This window comes from Dromiciops gliroides, chromosome 4 (genome assembly GCF_019393635.1).
Source record: "Dromiciops gliroides isolate mDroGli1 chromosome 4, mDroGli1.pri, whole genome shotgun sequence".
Classification (NCBI taxonomy): Eukaryota; Metazoa; Chordata; class Mammalia; order Microbiotheria; family Microbiotheriidae; genus Dromiciops; species Dromiciops gliroides.
In genome coordinates, this window is record NC_057864.1 from 464,515,844 (window position 1) to 464,534,151 (window position 18,308).

Here is an 18,308-nt window from a genome sequence, read left to right on the forward strand (position 1 = left end):
ATGCTTTCCCCCTCCTCTATTTTTTATTCTTTGGATACAAGGAATGGATCTCTGCTGAAAGGGGGGAATGGGAGAGAGGGAGGGAAAGGCATATTTATAAAAGCACTGGTCTTGGAGACCAGAAGACGTGGATTCAAATTCTGCCTCAGATACTTCTTACTAGTTGTGTGATCCTGGATTCTGAATAAGCCTATGCTTGTTTCTTCGTTTGTAAAATGAGAGTTGGACCTCTAATATCCCTTCCAGCTCTAACACTATGATGTTATAAAAACAAGATCTCAAAGAAACTTTTTTAATGAAAAAGAGGGTTGAGGGGGGCAGAAGGGGGAAAATATGTAAGGAGCTGATTATACTATTTTTTAAAAAGATGTTTCTTTGAAAATACTTCAAAAGAAAAACCATTAGTAAAACCAGATATTACAATTCATTGCAGAACAGATAGTGGGTTTAGGAGGCAGCTAGGTGGTGCAGTGGATAAAGCACTGGCCCTGGATTCAGGAGGATCTGAGTTCAAATCCAGCCTCAGACACTTGACACTTACTAGTTGTGTGACCTTGGGCTAGTCACTTAACCCTCATTGTGCCACCAAAAAAAAAATCATCAATCAAATAGATAGTGGGTTTAGGTAAGGACCATTGGGAATGGGTGTGACCAAACCACTCCAAGCTCTAGTCCCCAGTGATTTAAAGCTTCTGAGCCTGGCTCAGGTTCATAGCATTTCCAGGTGAATTTCCTGCATTGACTTTACAAGAGCTCACGTGGGTCAGCTCAATAACTCTCTGGGACTAAGCCCTCTGGACTTTCCCTACTTCCTGCTTCTCCCTTACCAGAGAAAGAAGTTTTGCCACTTCTGAATGACCCAGATCTCTTTGAACACCCTTTCTCTCTTGCATACTTGCCTGTACCCAGGGCAATATATGCCAAGGAGTGTGCACAGACACGTGGGACCCCAAACAAGGGAAAGCACTCTCTCTCTTTCTCTTCTCTTCTATCTCTCTCTCTCTCCTCTCTCTCCTCTCTCTCTGTCTCTCTCCTCTCTCTCTGTCTCTGTCTGTCTGCCCCTCTGTCTCTGTCTTTCTCTCTGTCTCTATCTGTCTGTCTTTCCTCTCTCTCTCTCCCTCTCCCTCTCTCTCTCTCTCTCTCTCTCTCTCTCTCTCTCTCTCTCTCTCTCTCCCCTCTCCTCTCCTCTCCTCTCCTCTCCTCTCCTATCTCTCTCTTTCTCTCTCTCCTCTCTCTCTGTCTGTCTCTCTCCTCTCTCTCTGTCTGTCTCTCTCCTCTCTCTCTGTCTCTGTCTGCCTCTCTATCTCTATCTCTGTCTGTCTGTCTCCTCTCTCTCTCTCTCTCTCTCTCTCTCTCTCTCTCTCTCTCCTCTCTCTCTGTCTCTGTCTGCCTCTCTGTCTCTGTCTGTCTATCTCTGTCTGTCTGTCTGTCTGTCTGTCTCCTCTCTCTTTCTCACACACACACACACACACACACACACACACACACACACGCCACCAAGGTCTGGTAACCTCAGAGATTTAATCCTGAATCTCACTTCTGCTTGGCTGGCCAGAGGCTCTGACTGGGTTTCCAGCCTTATTTTAATTGCCCTGCCCTGTGCTTTGGAATGCTGGGTTATGCTGGTTTATACTGGATTATGCCTCCCTCTCTCTCAGTATAGACTTGAGAGTTTATCAAATGGTCCCCATAACAAACCCCGCCTCTGGGCTGGGGAATGAAGGTCCACTGGTCTGTATCTGCAGAACTCCTCCTGGCAGCCCCGACTTGTGTTCATGCCAGTTCTGTTGTTGAAGGAACTTCTCTGTTCAGATAGTCAGAGCTGGACATTAATGACATTTAGACCTTCATTTGAACCTTTTCTGGGCCAATTAGCATGGTCATGGGGGTTGGGGGTGGTGAGGGAAGGGGAATGTAGGAAGAAGAAAAACTCATAGAATCACAGACTTAGAGCTGGAAGAAACTAGTCATCTAGTCCAACCCCCTCATTTTACAGATGAGGAAACTGAGTCTCAGAGAGGGAAAGTAACTTGCCCACGGTCACACACAGAGCAGCAGAATCCGCATTTGAGTGTGGGTCCTCTAAGAACGGTTTTCTTTCCATAGTACTCCTCACTGGACTTGAGTGTCAGGAGGCAGGAGTTTGAATCCCAGCTTAGCTACTTGCTACCGGTGTGACCTTCTCCAAGGCATATTGCCCCTCTGAGCCTCAGTTTCCACATCTGTTAAATAGAAGAGGATAGAAGGTATCCTGCCTTATCTACCTCACAGGCTTGTTGTGGCAAGAGATATCAACATGCACTTTGGAGATTGGAAAGGACTCAACCTGTCTCCACGTTCTTTGGTGGTCACCCTCTGGTCTTGGGGGCCTGCTCAGTTGAGTGCAGAGGGAGCTGAATAAGGCCAACACTTCTGGCAAAAGGTCCCCAGGTAAGGGGCAGCTAGGTGGCGCAGTGGGTAGAGCACCGGCCCTGGATTCAGGAGGACCTGAGTTCAAATCTGGCCTCAGACACGTAACACTTACTAGCTGTGTGACTCTGGGCAAGTCACTTAACCCCAATTGCCTCACACACACACACAAAAAAGTCCCCAGGTTCATACCTGACTGATGGCAGTGGAGCACAAAGGTAATTACCTTCATGTGTAGAACCAGAGGTTGGACTTTAGAACTGAGAATGCCAAAGAGGAAAAAGGCCTTAGAACCCACAATGTCAGAGGCAGGAAGAGCCTTACGTAAGACAAATGTGTCAGCATGGAGGGTAGATATGGACACACAGATTGTCTCAATGGCTCATGGGTGGCCAATGGATACTTCTTAAATCTGTGCTATTCTTCTCCAAGGGAGATGGAGATTGCCACCTGAAGGGAGCTATATTAGATCAATTTCCTCCCTCAAATACTGGCAGTCTTGGGAAACAAATCTGGTTTAGGAGAAAAGCTCCTCCCCTGATAAGATCACATGACTATTGTGGGGCTGTCTACTCTTGTCTGGGGCTCTTTCCGTGATATTGTAATTCCCTATCAGTGAAGGGACACGCATAGCTCTTAAAGGGGCAAGGTAATATCAGATTGCTTACAATCTCAAGGGAAGGGGGAGGGGAGGGAAGGAGGGATAGAATTTGGAACTTAAAACTTAAAAAACAAATGTAATGTTAAAATTGTTTTTACATGTAATTGAGGGGAAATAAAATATTTTTTAAAGGGGGAAGGTAGCCTTGAGCTTATACTTCCTAGCTTAGTTCCTTGCAGCCAAATCTTGGTCACACAAAAAAACTGCCACAGGTATCAAATAGCCAGTAAGCACATTTATCCAAGCAAAGAGACAATGGAGAAATTATACAGATCAGAACATTCCTATATAAGGGTGAATGAGCTCTTTGGCTGGGAGTAAGATGAGATTTCAGCTCAAAACAAGAAAAGACCCTATCTCACCTAGGAAGGTCTATTCCAAAGCTTCCTGAATGAACTGCAGCATAACTGAATGTGGAGGTCATGAAAAATTTGGCAACAGTAAAAGGTTATAGGGGGCAGCTAGGGGGTGCAGTAGATAAAGCACTGGCCCTGGATTCAGGAGGACCTGAGTTCAAATGTGACCTCAGATAATTGACACTTATTAGCTGTCTGACCCTGGGCAAGTCACTTAACCCTCATTGCCCGGAAAAAAAAAAAGAAAGAAAGCTCAATTAAATTTAGAACACAGAATGTCAGAGCTAGAAGGAGCCTTGAGCAACAGTGTCAACTCTAGGAAACACCTTAGATCAATGAGGTCAAACTCAAATAGAAATGGGGGCCACTAATCCATACAGAAGTAGGTCACATATTGACAGTTTTAAAATTTGATGTTATCTGTTTTATTGCATTTTTATTTATCTGGTTAAGTATTTTCTAATTCAATTTAATCTGGTTCTAGCTTCACTCTGGAGTGTTGTGGAGCATGGACACTTCTGCCTTACAGGTTTTCTAACCCAAACTTGTCTTTTTACAGAGTAAGACAATGAAACCCTGAACAGGGGAGTGACTTGTCCAAGGTCACCTGGTTAGTTATGGCTAGTGCCAGGATGGAACCCAGGTTTCCCAAATCCTTAATCTTTCTGGTTTCCCAAATCCTTAATCTGGTAAAGCACAAGGCTGTATCAGTTAGGTACCTAGAGGAGATGTTAACAGAGTTTCTCATGCTGTGGTTTCTCTCAGAGCTTATTCTAACTGTTTTGGCCTCATATCTATGCATGATCTATGACTAATGTCTTTCATTTAGTGTCTGACATAGAAACCCCAACCTAAGAGAGCCATTTCCGGGAACAAGGGCTGGCAGCACAAAGGTATACAAGGAGATTCCTGGGTCATAACCCATAGTCCTTTCCCCTTAATAATGATAAGAGCTCATTTACACTTTGCTTTGGAATTCCAAAGCACTTTGACATACATTATCTCATATGATTCCCATAAAAACCTGGTGAATACCAGCATTATTATCCTCATTTCATAGATGAAGAAACTTTCCTCCTGAGAGGCTTGTCCAAGATCCCCAAACTATTTCTTGGTCTTGCTTGCTCTAACCTGGGTCTTGACTTCCCGATCAGTGAAGGGTAAATACTTTCCCCTGCTTGACAGGTCAATAAAGCCAAAAAGGTGAGTGCAGTCGATCCTGCTAGTGTAAGCAGACCTGGAACTAGGAATCCTGGCACCTGGGCAGGGTAGCAACAGTGGAAACATAGAGGACAGACTGGTTAGAGTTGTTCTAGGAGAGGGGGTACAGCTGCACCCAGAGAGTCCAGCCCTTACCCATGAGGAGTCTGGTGGGGAAGATGTGCCCAAGAGAAGAGTGCCAAATCCATAGGAAAATGGTGGGTAGAAGGCTATGAGGTAAGGTGTGGGGAATTCAGTAGCAGTATAGAGGAAGTATACCCTCCTCCAGGAAGTGCTTCTCTCCCACGGTGATGCAACTGGACGAAGGCCTTATCAACCCATGCTAGTTATGTCTCTGAGCATAAGGAGAAGATTCTCATTCTGCTGAGAATCTTCTACCCCTGTGGTGGTGAGAGTGAAATGACCCAAAGCTCTTTGCCCATTCTGTCTCCTCCTATGTGACTACTGGACTCAGTCCAATCTTAGTCATCTTAATGAGTAATTTAATCAGAATGACACATACACTGAGAATGATAAAATTCTCAGGCATAACTACTCTGTGGTCAGAGAGGCCATGAGCTCTCATACCTTGTATGGTGGAGAGACAAGTGATAGCACAAAGCAGAATGATTCAGTACCTCCACTCAAGGGCAGGCAGAAAGAAAAAAATGCTTTGTGAAGGAATTATTTACTACTGCTGTGATTTAATTTAATACTGCTACTATTAAATACTATTTACTACTGCTTCTACAGTTGCTGCTGCTGCTGTTACCACTACTACTACTACTACTACTACTACTACTACTACAACTCCTTCTCCTCCTCTTCCTCCTCCTCCACCTACTACTCTGGAATTACTCAGATTTCACTGGGGTGGGGTGAGGTTTGCCTTTGTCAACCTAGGGGAGAGAAAGTCTTTTTACCTCTAAGCAGATTTCTTTCTTTCTATTTATATCTTTTGAAATAAATATATAAAACCAAGGGTGGAAGCTCAATTTAAACTCTTAGCCTTTAATAAGGCAGGACTAAACAAATTAAACTGGACAAATGTAAAGAAAAATATACAAGCAGATTTTTAAACTTTGATTTTTATTCTTCTTAAAGCACTTTCATTTCCCAATATATCTTTTCTATTCCCTTCCCAGACAGCTAGCCCTTATAACAAAGAACAAAAAAGGAGGGGGAAAAGTTCAGCAAAATTAATCAACAACATATCAACTGTGTCTGATATCATATGCAGTGTTCTATACCCATAGGGGCCCCTCTTCCCACCTCTGCAAAGAAGAGAGGTGCATTCTCACTTCTAAGCAGATTTCATTGTGAATTTATGCAGTATTCAAATATAGGACTTGTTTGCAGAAAAGATTGAAGAATTGCTACAAGGAAAGCCTGCCTTTACATCATCCCTTTTTAATAATAGATTTTATTGATCTTTTGTTTTTATATCTCCTTGATTTCCCCCTATATCCCTTCCTTTACCTTTTCCTAGAGAACCATATTTTATAACAAAGATTTTTTTTAAAAAGGAAAAGAAAAAAAGATTCCACAAAATCAATCAACACAACGAAAAAAAATCTCATATTATATACAATGTTCTGTATCCACGGACCTCCCTTGCCCACTTCTACAAAGGAAGATAGGGAGGTGTCTTCTTCTATTTCTTCTTTGGGTCCAAACTTATTCTATATTATCCTTTTCTTTATTATTTTTCTTTATTACATTTATTTATTATTCCTGTTTTTTATTATTTCATAATGTTCCATTTGGCTTAATTTGTGGGTGTTCTTCCTGTTTACATTATTGTAGTCATTGTGTATGTCATTTTCCTGCTTCTGCTTACTCACTTTGTATCTATTCATGTCTTTCTATGCTTCTCTACATTCATGATGCTCACTGTTGTTTATAGTACAGTAACATGCTTCTATGATTATGTTGGCGTATATGGAAATTTTATTTTTGTCAGTGACCTCCTTGGGTTACATGCTTAGCAATAGAATCAAAGGGTCAAAGGGATATTTTAGTTACTTTGTTTGCATAATTCCAAATTGCTTTCCTAAATAGTCTACCAACACTGCTTTAGTATGCCTGCCTTTCCATAGCCCCACCAATACTGACTCTTCCTATCCTATGATCATCTTTGCTGGATGGGAGGCAAAACCTCAGTGGTGTATTGTATTTCTCTTATTAGTGATTTAGAACATTCTTTCATAGGGTTGTTTATATTTTATAATTCTTCTTTTGAGTATTGTTTATTTCTATCCTTTGACTAGCTATCTATTGGGGAAAGCCCTCCCCACCTCCATTTGATGATGCCAAACACACCTAGATCACTGGGTACAAAAAGACCACAAGTGAGACCCAAGTAATATTATAGCAGTTTCAGCTATGCTTAAATTTAGGAACTGTCTACAGAGAACTGAAGGGAAGAGCAACATTTAACAGTGACGTCAATGGATGTCATGGGACCACGGTTTAAAGTTGGACTTTAAAGGCCATTGAGGTCAAGCTATTTATTTTCTTTGACTTTTAATCCCTTTTGTCAATGTATGAATATATTTATCTTCTTTCTCTCCTACCCCCTCCCATTTGAACAATTTTTTAAAAAATAGAAAACCCTCAAAAACAAATATGGTATAAAGAAACAGATTTCCACATCAGCCATATCTAAAAAATGTATTGCCTCATTATGCATTTTAAGTCCATCATCTCTCTGTCAGGAGGTGAGTAGCATGTCCTTTAAATTGTTTCAACCCCTTTATTTTATGGATGAGTAAAATGAGGCACATGGGCAGCTAGGTGGTACAGTGGATAGAGTGCCAAGACTGGAGTCAGAAAGACTCATCTTCCTGAGTTCAAATCTACCCTCAGAAACTTACTAGCAGTGGGACCCCTGACAAGTCACTTAACCCTGTTTCCCTCCGTTTTCTCATCTGTACATTGAGCTGGAGAAGGAAAAGGCAAACCACTCCAGTATCTTTGCCAAGAAAAACCCAAAGAGGGTCATAGAGTCCAACATGCCTGAAATGATTGAAGAACAACAGACTGAGACACAGAGTAGTTAAGTGACAATGTTCTTCTGGTTCTGCTCATTTCACTATACATCAGTTCAAATAAATCTTCTCAGGTTTTTCTGAAACCACCCTGCTCATTATTTCTTATAGCACAGCAGTTTTCCATTACAATTATAGACCACAACTTCTTTAGCCATTCCCCAGTTGATGGGAATCCCCTCAATTTCCAATTCCTTACACCATAACTCCTTTTGTTGTTGTTGTTGTTGTTGTTTTTTGTTTTGGTTTGGGGTTTTTTCGGGGCAATGAGGGTTAAGTGACTTGCCCAGGGTCACACAGCTAGTAAGTGTCAAGTGTCTGAGGCTGGATTTGAACTCAGGTCCTCCTGAATCCAGGACTGGTGCTTTATCCACTTCACCACCTAGCTGCCCCCCACAACTCCTTTTTGAGACAGTATTTGTAAAGCACTTTGTAAACCTTAGAGTGCTAATTAAATGCTAACTATTATTAGTGAGTTTCTCTTCCCTGACAGGCTTTTGGCTTTGTCAGTTACATCATGAAGAAGATCAGTTCAGGTACTGATTAGACTAGATGACTTCTGAGGTCTCTTTCAACTATGAAATTTTGTGATTCTGAGTCTTGTGTCACTTCCTCATTGACAAGAAACTATTACAACACAACCATGGTATTTCAGAGGACTACTTCAAATATGCAGTTGATGGCAGAGAGAAAGGTTGAGTAATAGGCTGAATGATTGAGAAAAAATTCAAACCTGGAAGTACTGTTTTGACTATTTTAAAAGTTTGCCCATTTCCCCTTGTTGTTGTTTGTCCTTCATTCTTAATGAGGACTGTGACATTAGGAGGTAGGTCATGTTTCAAGACTTGCAGTGAATTTCCCATAGCAGACTGATGAAAGACATACCTCCTCACATACACAGAGACAAGCGTACCCCAAACCGATGATCAGTATGTGTGACAAGCTAAAAAAAAAAAAAGCAGAAGGGAAAGCAAAATGCTTGAAAGAATATGCTTAGGCTTTGGAAAGGAAGGGGAATCTCAGAGTTGAGAAACCTTCATGGAATTATGCCCGTCTCAAGACCTGTGATTCATACCTGGAAGATATTAGCCTAGGTGTCTTGATGAGTGTAGACAGCTAGGATACCCCATAGGGAGTCATCAAAGATGAATTTGGGCTGGCTGGATGTATTTGTCAGCTCTAAGTGGGTAAAAGTCATTTTTCTCTTTCCCAGGGGAGGCCCACTGTTCTGAGAGCATGAATTGATGGTGTAGAAGCTGTTGAAGAGATCTAACATGCCTAGACACTAAGCAAGCTTGTCATAAAGTAGGAAAGACGTTCATCAGAACTGACTCCCTGTCACAGGAAAAAGGAAGTGTGGTTGGCCTAGGTGTTGATGAAGGGAAGAGCTAGATCCACCAGCCTTCAGTTGGACACATTATAGTTCACCAGAATCCTCCCCTTCTCTATGGGAGTTTTAAAAACAACCTCCAAAGAGATGTTAGTGTGAAGGGCCCTCCATCTCCTGTACAATCCTTGTGTCCTCCGTTCAGCCTCCTTTCCAAGCTTAGTTCGATTTAGTCGGGGGAAGACTGGAGCATTTTTAAGTGAAAGGGCATCAAGGGCTGAGTGAAATCTGACAAAGATCTGTAGCTGATAGTCCTCCCCCTTACCGGCCCCCCAAACACACGCTCCCATTCTGGCAGCAACTCTTGTCTTCTCATGTATTCCCCAGGGTGCCCAGGTCATAGAAGATGTTCAATAAATACTTGATTGATTAAAATGAGCCGAGGAAGACCCGGTGTTTAGGTCTCCTTTCTCCATCTGTGCAGGTCTCAGGTTACCAGAGGCCTCTCTAATCTTTTGGGCGTCTGACGCCTTTTTGTTTCCTGCCTGAGGCACACTGGGGCACAATTCTCTCCAGTTGTCCCTTGTCTGAAAGGGAACCCAATACAGGGCGGAGCACAGGGAGCCCCTTCCCTCACCATGGGACATCTTAAGGAAGCCTAGAGCCCACCTCTTCTGGAGGATTCTCGCCAGAGCCCCAAGATAGATCGGACCACCTGGAAGGGAGTGGGAAGAGGGAAGGGAAGGGAAGGGAAGGGGCAGAGGTTTACGGAATCCCGTTCCTGCTGCCTCGGCCTCTGACTAACTCCTCCATAAATGCGGCCTTGACTTCTACGATTAAAGAGTCTTCCCTTCTATCCCTCAGTCCCCCCCAGACCGCGAGCCCCCAAACCATTCAGACGCGTCTCCTAGGTTTCTCTCAGCCCCACCTCCCTCCCCCTCCATCCTCCGGGTCCTTGTCTGCAGTCCGGTCCTCGCGTCCTAGAGCGCCAGCGATAGCCCCCTGGACTGGTCCTGCTTCGCCACCCACTCAGTGCTGGGACCGCCCCTCTCCCACGCCCCCCACCCCCACCGTGGGCGCCAGTGGTAGCCCCCTGGACTGGTCCTGCTCCGCCACCCACTCAGTGCTGGGACCGCCCCCCTCCCACGCCCCCCACCCCCGCCGTGCACGCGCCCTCCCAAGCTGTCAGAGTGCGGCGGCCCCCGCCCAGCTCCCCTGGTCTCACGCGGCCCCGCCCCCCGCGGCCTTTGGCCGGATCCGGGCCACCGTCGGCGCGCTCAGTGGAACCTTTCCCACGCCGGGCAGCGCCAGGCGCCCCCCACCCCCCGCCCCCCGGCCGGACCCTGCCCCGCCTCCAGCGCCCAGCGCCCAGCCCCCCACGCCGGCCTCGGGCCCTATGATCCACGCCGCCGCCGTCGCCGCCGCCGCCGTGCAGGTCAGCCCGGGAGGGGGCTTCGGGCGGCCGGCTGAGCGCCTGGCCTCGGCTCGCCGAGCCCCTGAGGGGCGGGTCCCAGGGTCCCCCCACCCCCGCCTCCGCCTCACCGGAGGGGCCGGGCCGCTTACGTCAGGGACCTGAAACCGAAAAGAAAAAAAAATCAAACCCCCGCCAGACGGGAGCGGAAGGGGAAAACTTTTTCTTCTCTTTTTCTGCTCCGGGCTCGGGTGTCGAGAGGAGGCAGCGACTGCCGCGGGCTCGTCGCAGAGGAAGCCGAGGCCGTCCGCTCGTCCCACCGCCGCCGCCGCCGCCGCGGCCCAGGCCCAGGCGGGGGCTCGGGCACGGGCTCGGGCCGCGCGCCCCCCGCCCCCGGGGCCAGCATGTGGGAACCGGCGGACTTCGAGCGCCACTGGAAGGCCGAGTTCCCCGGGGAGCCGGTGCCCACCATGCAGCTGGACTCGGTGCCGGCCATGCAGCGGGAGCTGGAGCGCTGCAGGCTCAACCTGAAGCGACTGCAACAGGTGCTGGCCGAGGAGAAGTTCAAAGTCATCTACCTGCAGACGGCCCTGGCCCGGGAGAAGCGGGGCTACGACTGCGGCCGCTGGGGGGGCTGCGGCGGCGGCGGCGGGGAGGACAGCCCCGGCCCCGCCGAGGAGGGTGAGGAGAAGCAGGCGGCGGCGGACCGGCCGGAGGCCCCCCAGCCCCTGCCCCCGCCCGGGCCGGAGCCCCCCGCGGCGGACAGCGGCCCAGGCCGGCCCGCCGCAGGCTCCCCGGCCAAGTCTCCGCACTATGTCAACCTGGAGTTCCCTGCGTGGCTGGGGGCGCCCGGGGAAGGGGGCGCCGTGCGGAGCTTGACCGCCGCCATCCACCGGCAGCTGCAGCAGCCGGAGCTGCTCCTGAGGCCCCGGGAGGACTCCGGGCCCGGGCCCGGGGATGCCGAGCGGTCGGAGGAGCCCGAGCCGCCGCGCGCCCTCGGGGATGCCCGGCGGCCGGAGGAGCCCGAGCCGCTGTCCCCAGCCGCGGCCCCTGGCGGCGCCAGCCCGGAGGGCAGCGAGGAGCTGTCCCCCGCGGCGCCCGAGGACGCGGAGCCCCAGGCCCCAGGCGCCGCCGACGAGGGCGGGGACAGCAGCGACCACGACTTCGAGGTGGTGGATCTGAACGAGAAATTCGTCCTGGGTCACCTGCTCCTTGCCCCCTGCCGCTTCCTGCCCCGCGAGGACGCGCCGGAGAAGCCCCTCCGGGCGGGCAGCCCCCACCGCTGGCTGCACCTGATCGGGGGCAAGCGGCACCGGCGCAGCCGGGACCTGGAGCAGCTGGAAGCGGAGGGCAGGGACGGCCGGTACTCGCCCCTGCCCCCGGAGGACCCCCACTCCCGAGGGGCTCGGGAGCATCTCCCGCCCTGGAGGCGCAAGAGGTTCCTGGGGGTGCCGGGCCGAGACTCGCCGGGCCACAGCTCCCCGGAGAGGGGCAGCGACTGCAGCTACAACAGCTCGGACCACGAGGATGTTTCCTCTGCAGGTAGGCTCCTTGCTCTCGCCGGCCCCCTTCCTTCCCATTCAGCTGGGGAGACACTGGTTACCGCGCTCTGCCTTTTAGCTGTCATCTGCCTCAGGCCAGGACTTTTAACCGCTTGTGTCAGCAGAAGAAAGGCCCGTTCTTGATTTACCTGCTAAGGCCAAGAGTGTGGGAAGCTTAAAAGAGCTCAGATTAGTAGAGCTGGGACGAGGTTATGGAACCAAACGGGACCCGTACAGATGTGGTTTAAGGGAGCTGCTGGGGCGTGATGCCTGCACCTCCCTGGGGCTCTTCCCGAGTTTTGCAAGTGGCTGTGTTTGATTCTGTCTAGCAGGGATCGCTTCCTTCTGATTGCTGCTGCCACCCCTCAAAGCCCTTAGTTCTCACCTGGGCAATTGCAGCAGTCTCGAATGTGATCACTCTTTCTTTACTCTCTCTAAGTACGCCTCGGATGAATAGGTCTCATAATGCCACTCATCACATCTATCCTTCCACTGCTCAGACCCCTCTCAGGCTTCCTACCGTTTAGATAACAAGGTCTAATTCAACTCGGTGGTCTGTCATTCAAGGCCTTCTACTATCCAACCTCACTAGGGCTTTTCATCCTTTTACATTCCCTATATGCTGTCCAAACTGTACTTGCTAGTGTCGCTGGCTTCTTTGGCCTCTCTTTGGGTTTCTTTGCCTCCTTCCCCTTCTGCCTCAGGAAATCCTGTTCATCCTTCAACCTCAAATGCCATCTCTTCCAGGAAGCTCTCCTAGATTTCACCAGCTGGAAGTATGTTCTCCCTGCTCTCCCATAGCACACTGTCCCTTTCTTTGGACACTTAAGCTATTCTTGCTAGTTCACTAGGAACACATCTCATCTCCCTCCAAATACTGTAGCCTCAAGGACAGGACCTTGTCCCTCTTTGTAGCTCCCATGCCAAACAGGATGCTAGGCACATGCTTTAGGTATATTTGTCGAATGGGTAGATGCATGAATGGACTAGTTATTGGCAGTGTGTCTTAACAGAGTCAAGGAGGAGGTAGGAAGGAGAGCAGTTACATGACTTGTGGGCTTTCCTGCCAATATTTGCTTCCTAGTTGACTGTGACATTCGGCTTTGTTCTTCTATGGGACTGAGAGTCAGGATTGTGGAGAAGAGCTGGCAGGGTCCGTAGCACTCATCTAGCCCATGCTCCTCTTTTTACAGAGGAGAGGCTTTCCCCCCCCCCACAGACTGAGGCCCAGAGAGGTGAATAATTGGCCTGGGGTCACACAGGTAATAAAAAGCAGAGCTGGGATTAAAACCCAGGCTTCTTTCTGCTGCATCCCCTCAGTGATGCACAGAGAAGGGACAATTGGGTGTGGGAATTGGAACACATTGTGACTGAGGACATAGGGGCTCCTGGAGCCTGCTTCCCTTCCTGCATACTGAGGGGAAAGAACATTACGCATGCTGGGATGGTTCCAGGATCTCCATTATTAGATTTTATCTGGGTGAATCTGTATTTGAATGAAAAACTGTCCACTTTGCTAAAAGCACTTTTAGGGAGCCCATCAATTCATATGTTTTGATCAATTACACTTATTCATTAGGAGAGAATGGGCAGCATTTCCCATAGGTAACATTTCCTCAGCTCAGGCTGGGAACAGTTTTCTATGCCACATTGGCTTAAAGGATGAAGGACAGGTTACTCAGTATTGCCAAGCACCCAGAGGTCTGGAATACTTCTCTTCCAGCACGCTGTATGCTTTTGGTGGTGTAAGAGCTTGTTGGAAACTCACCTCCTCCAGGAAACTCCTAATGAATAATGGTCCACACTTCTAGAACCCTGTAAGGGTGCTGAGTGCTTTCATCATACCAACCCTGGGTGATGCAGGGCACATGGGACCCAAAATCTACAAAGAAGGGGACTCTGGCCTCTCCCTGGGTCACATACCTAGTAAGAGGTAGAGCCAGGAACCTCCAGGTTTAATGCTATTTTCTGTGCCTTTTTTTGTTTTGTTTTGTTTTTACACACACTGTCTCCATTTTCCCTAAAGTGGTCAAATCTAAAGGCTCTCGGTCCTCATTCTCATCTACATCTCAGCAGCATTTGCCCTTATTGATCACCTTCTTCTCTTTAGGTTTTTTTCCTCTTTAGGTTTTCGTGACATTGCACCCACCTGGTTCCTCTGCTTCCTCTGCTTCCTAGTCCCCTTTGCTGGTTCTTCATCCACATCATGCCGACTAATCACCATGGGTGTTCCCCAAGGTTTGAGCCTGGGCCCTCTTCCCCTTTTGCTCTATGCTGTCTCACTTGCCAATCTCATTAGCCTCCCTGGGTTTGTTATCATGTCTATACCATCTAATGATTCCCAGATCTCTGTATCCAACACCAGTCTCTCTTTCATCACCAATTGCCCTTTGAACATCTCAAAGGATGTACTGAAAGCATTTCAAACTCATATGATCAAAACCAAACTCTTCCCCTCTCCCAACTCCACTTTTACTGTCCAGGGTCCCACCATCCTCCCAGTCTCCCAGGTTTGAAGTCCTACATTTTACACCACATATAGAATCTGTTCTCTTTTCATTTGTACTTTCATGGCATCTCTTGTCTATATCTCCATCTCTCCTCTCACATGGCTAGCCACCACACTGGCAAAGGCCCTTATCATCTGTCACTTGGACTATTGCAGAAACCTTCTCATTGCTCTCCCTGACTCAAGTTTCTCCTGACTCCAGACCTATGATTAGTCTGTCTGTGTCAAAGAGGGCAAGACTAGAAGCTGCTTTTGTTATTAGGAGGCAATTGCAATATTTCTTTCTTTCTTTTTTTTTTTTTTTGCTGCGGCTTGTACTACTACACTTAGTGTGTCTTTGCTGTGATGTTTAAAATCTAATTGTTATGACTAAAAATCTAATGTGTGGTCACCTTAAATTAGAAGCTTATAGCACCTGTCTCTGGGCATCAAGCATTTATTAAAGTATATTAGAAGTTAGCAAAAGAGAGAGGAAGAACATGTGGAGTTCAGAAAGAAAAAGCCTAACTACCCTGGCCCTGCCACCACCAGTGAGACCTCCAACCGGAAATAAAAGGGCAGATCCTCCATCTCCTAGAGCAGAAGCCCACTTCACCCCCCCCCCCCCACACACACACACACACATAGCTCCAAGCTAATTGGCTGGTAGCATTGATTGACATGACTTACATGCTTTCTCCTCAGGGGGGTGGCACCCTGATTCTTACATTGCTCATGTCATTTTCTTTTTAAGCAGTCACATACTTTTTCAGCTACATGTCCTGTCCCCCCCCCCATTAAATGACTATTGATTAGTTATTTGACTTTGGGCAAATTCTTGAACTTCTTCAGTTCTCAGGGTTTTAAAAATTTTTATATTTAGAATTTCATTTTCCCAAATTACATGTAAAATACAAATTTTGACATCAATTTTTAAAAAACATTTGTGTTCCAAATTCTCTTCCTCCCTCCCTTCCCACCAAGAACTCAAGCAATTCAACATGAACTATACATGAGCAGTCATGCAAAACATTTCCACATTACCCAGGTTGTGAAAGAAAACAGACAAAAAACAAAACATCAGATAAAGGAACTAACAAAAAAAAATTATGCTTCAATCTGTATTCAGATACCATTAGTTCTCTCTCTGTAGATGGATTGCATTTTTCATATGGGTCTCAGTTTTTAAAAAGTAACTGAATCCAGACTAAATAATCACACCTTGCACCAAAAAATAAAATATGTATAATATATATATATATATTTATATTTATATACCTATGCCCTAAAGGACAGAGACTATGTCTTCTACATCATTCCATTTTCTTTATTTCTCCTTCCAGGTTCTTCAAATACTCAGTGAACATGTATAAAATACTATGTCCACAGCTCTGTGCCAGGCACAGAGAATACAGAGACAAAACAATCCCTTCCCTCATGGAGCTTACTTTCCCTTAGGGGGATACAGTGTATACAAACATCATTTCATGATGAATTCATCAAGAATAACTTGGAGGAGGGGGCAGCTAGGTGGTGCAGTGGATAGAGCACCAGCCCTGGAGTCAGGAGGACCTGAGTTCAAATCCGGCCTCAGACACTTGATACTAACTGTGTGACCTTGGGCAAGTCACTTAACCCTCATTGCCCTGCCCCACCAAAAGAATAACTTGGAGGATTTAGAAAGGCTTTGTAAAGGAATTAGTACTTTTATTGTCAAAACCATAAAGGAAGAAGCTAAGGATGCTGAGAGTCAGAAGTAAGGAAGATGCTGCAGCCATGGGACCAGCTTATTTGGAGCCTTGGAGCTGGGAGCCTATGTCAAGTTCAGGACATAGATACTAGAGGTGTTTGCCTGGAAGCCACCTTAGGCTGGGGCCCCTTACTGCCCCACCCCCACCCTCAGCTACTCGTGCCTTTCCATTAGGAGATACCTTGAGTCAGCTCCTATATGTCTTTTTAATGTGGACCTGTTGTCTCCCCTGTGAAAGGGTAAATTCACCAAGGACAAGGATTTTTGGTTTTGTGTCTGGATCCTCAGTGCTCAGGACAGTGCCTAGCACATTGATAAATGCTTGTTGGTTGGTTAATTGACTATAGTGTGTGCGAAAGGATGAAATAAGTCTGGAAAGGTGGGTTGTCTCTAGGTTCTAGGGGGCTTTAAATGCTTAGCTGAAGAGGTTGTATTCTATCCCAGAGAAAAGAGGAAGCTACTGGTAGCAAGGTAGCAACGTTGTCAGACTTGTGGTGAATTTATCAGTTGTATGGAGGATGGATTGAAGAGAGGAGAAAACTGGAAGACTCTTTTGCCAGTAGGGGACTATTGTAGTAGTCCAGGTGAGAGTGTGACTGGTTAGATGAGATGAGGGAGGGGGAGAGAAGGAAAGAGAGATGAGAAAGAAGGAATGAGAGAGGAGAGGAGAGAGGGAGGAGAGAAGGAGGGAGGAAGGAAGGGAGGGGGGAAAGTAAGGAGGGAGGAGGGAGAGAGGGGGATGGTAGAGAGAAGAAAAGGGGAAAGGGAAGGAGGGATGAAGAAAGGGAGGGAGAGAGGGGGAAAGGAGGGAAGGGGAGTGGAGGGGTAAAGGGAGGGAGGGAGCAGGGAGAGAGGGGAGAGGTGGGATTGAAAGATTTGGCCACTGCTTGGCTCTAGAAAGGGAAGGAGAGGAAATGGTTGAAGATAACTCTGAGGTTGTGAACCTAGGTAATGACAAGGATGGTGGTGTCCTTGACCAAAATCAGGAAGTGTGAGAGGGGTGGTTTTAAGGGTAAATGATCATGACTTATGTTTTGGAAATGTGAATCAGTCAGTCAGTATTTATTAAGAGTCCACTATGTGTCAGGCACTGTGCTAAATACAGGGGATTCAAAAAGAGGCACCCCCCCCCCAATCTCTGCCATCAAGGAGCTCACAATCTAATAGATTTAATGTGAGTGATGGGACTAATGTAAGTGACGTGATATTCATTTGGGATGAGCAGCAGACAGTCAGTAATACAGGACTGGAATTTGGAAGAGAGATGAAGGCTGGATACATAAATTTTGAATGTAACCTGCATAGAGGTGATAACTAAACCCATAGGAGTTGATAAAACCACCAAGAAAGGATATGTAGAGAGAGGCCCTGGACAGAACCTTGGGAAACATCCATGCTTTAGGGGAGGAGGTTTATTGGGGATGGGGGCAAAAGTTGGTTGGTGATTCAGTAAAGGAGATTGAGAAGAGGAATCAGGAGAGTCCCCTGGGTCCCAGAAGACAAGGGAATAGAGCATATCCAGGAAGAAAGTGTGGTCGGCAGTGTCAGAAGCTGAAGGGAGCTCAAGAAGGATGAGGACTAAGGAAGATCTATTGGATTTGTGGAGAGAACCTTGGTAACCTTGGAGAGGATTCTCAGTAGAGTGGTAAAGTTAGACTCTAGTGTGCAAGAGAAGTGAGTGAGGAAGTAAGAGAGTGAGGACATCAAGTGTGGATGACTGTCGAGGAGCTTGGCCTAAAAAAGGAGAAGAGTTAGTACTTGAAGGATGGCAAAGACAACAAAAGTTTTGTTTGTTTGTTAACGGGGAAAACTTGAGTATGTTTGTACTAAGCAGGGAAGTAACCAACAGGTAAGGAGAGAAAGAGAGAGAGAGAAGAACAAAAGAGGGAGAGAGAGAGAAGAACAAAATGCACAGAGAGAGGGAGAGAGGGTAGTGGAGAGGGAGGGAAGAGAGAATATGATCCAGTGATTATTGGTTCAAGTTCCTGGACTAAAATGGTAGCGATGGGATGAAAAGAATAATAGAAGGCTTGGCCCTAGCAGGAAGCTCTCCCTCTTCCTCAGAGGCTAGAACAAAGGAAAAAAGAATGTAGGGTATTGTAGAAGGGCTTTTGA

At 47.1% G+C, this 18,308-nt stretch overlaps 1 protein-coding gene across 1 annotated transcript in view; it reads left to right on the top strand.

Annotated features, from left to right (window-relative positions):
- The first annotated feature begins 10,803 nt into the window (after nt 1–10,803).
- The window catches only part of ABR (ABR activator of RhoGEF and GTPase), a 298,848-nt gene continuing 291,343 nt past the window's right edge, over nt 10,804–18,308 (top strand). The window contains exon 1 of the mRNA XM_044000089.1: nt 10,804–11,956. Coding sequence (XP_043856024.1) covers nt 10,819–11,956 — 1,138 coding nt within the window. The 5' untranslated portion in view covers nt 10,804–10,818. The remainder of the gene's footprint in view (nt 11,957–18,308) is intronic.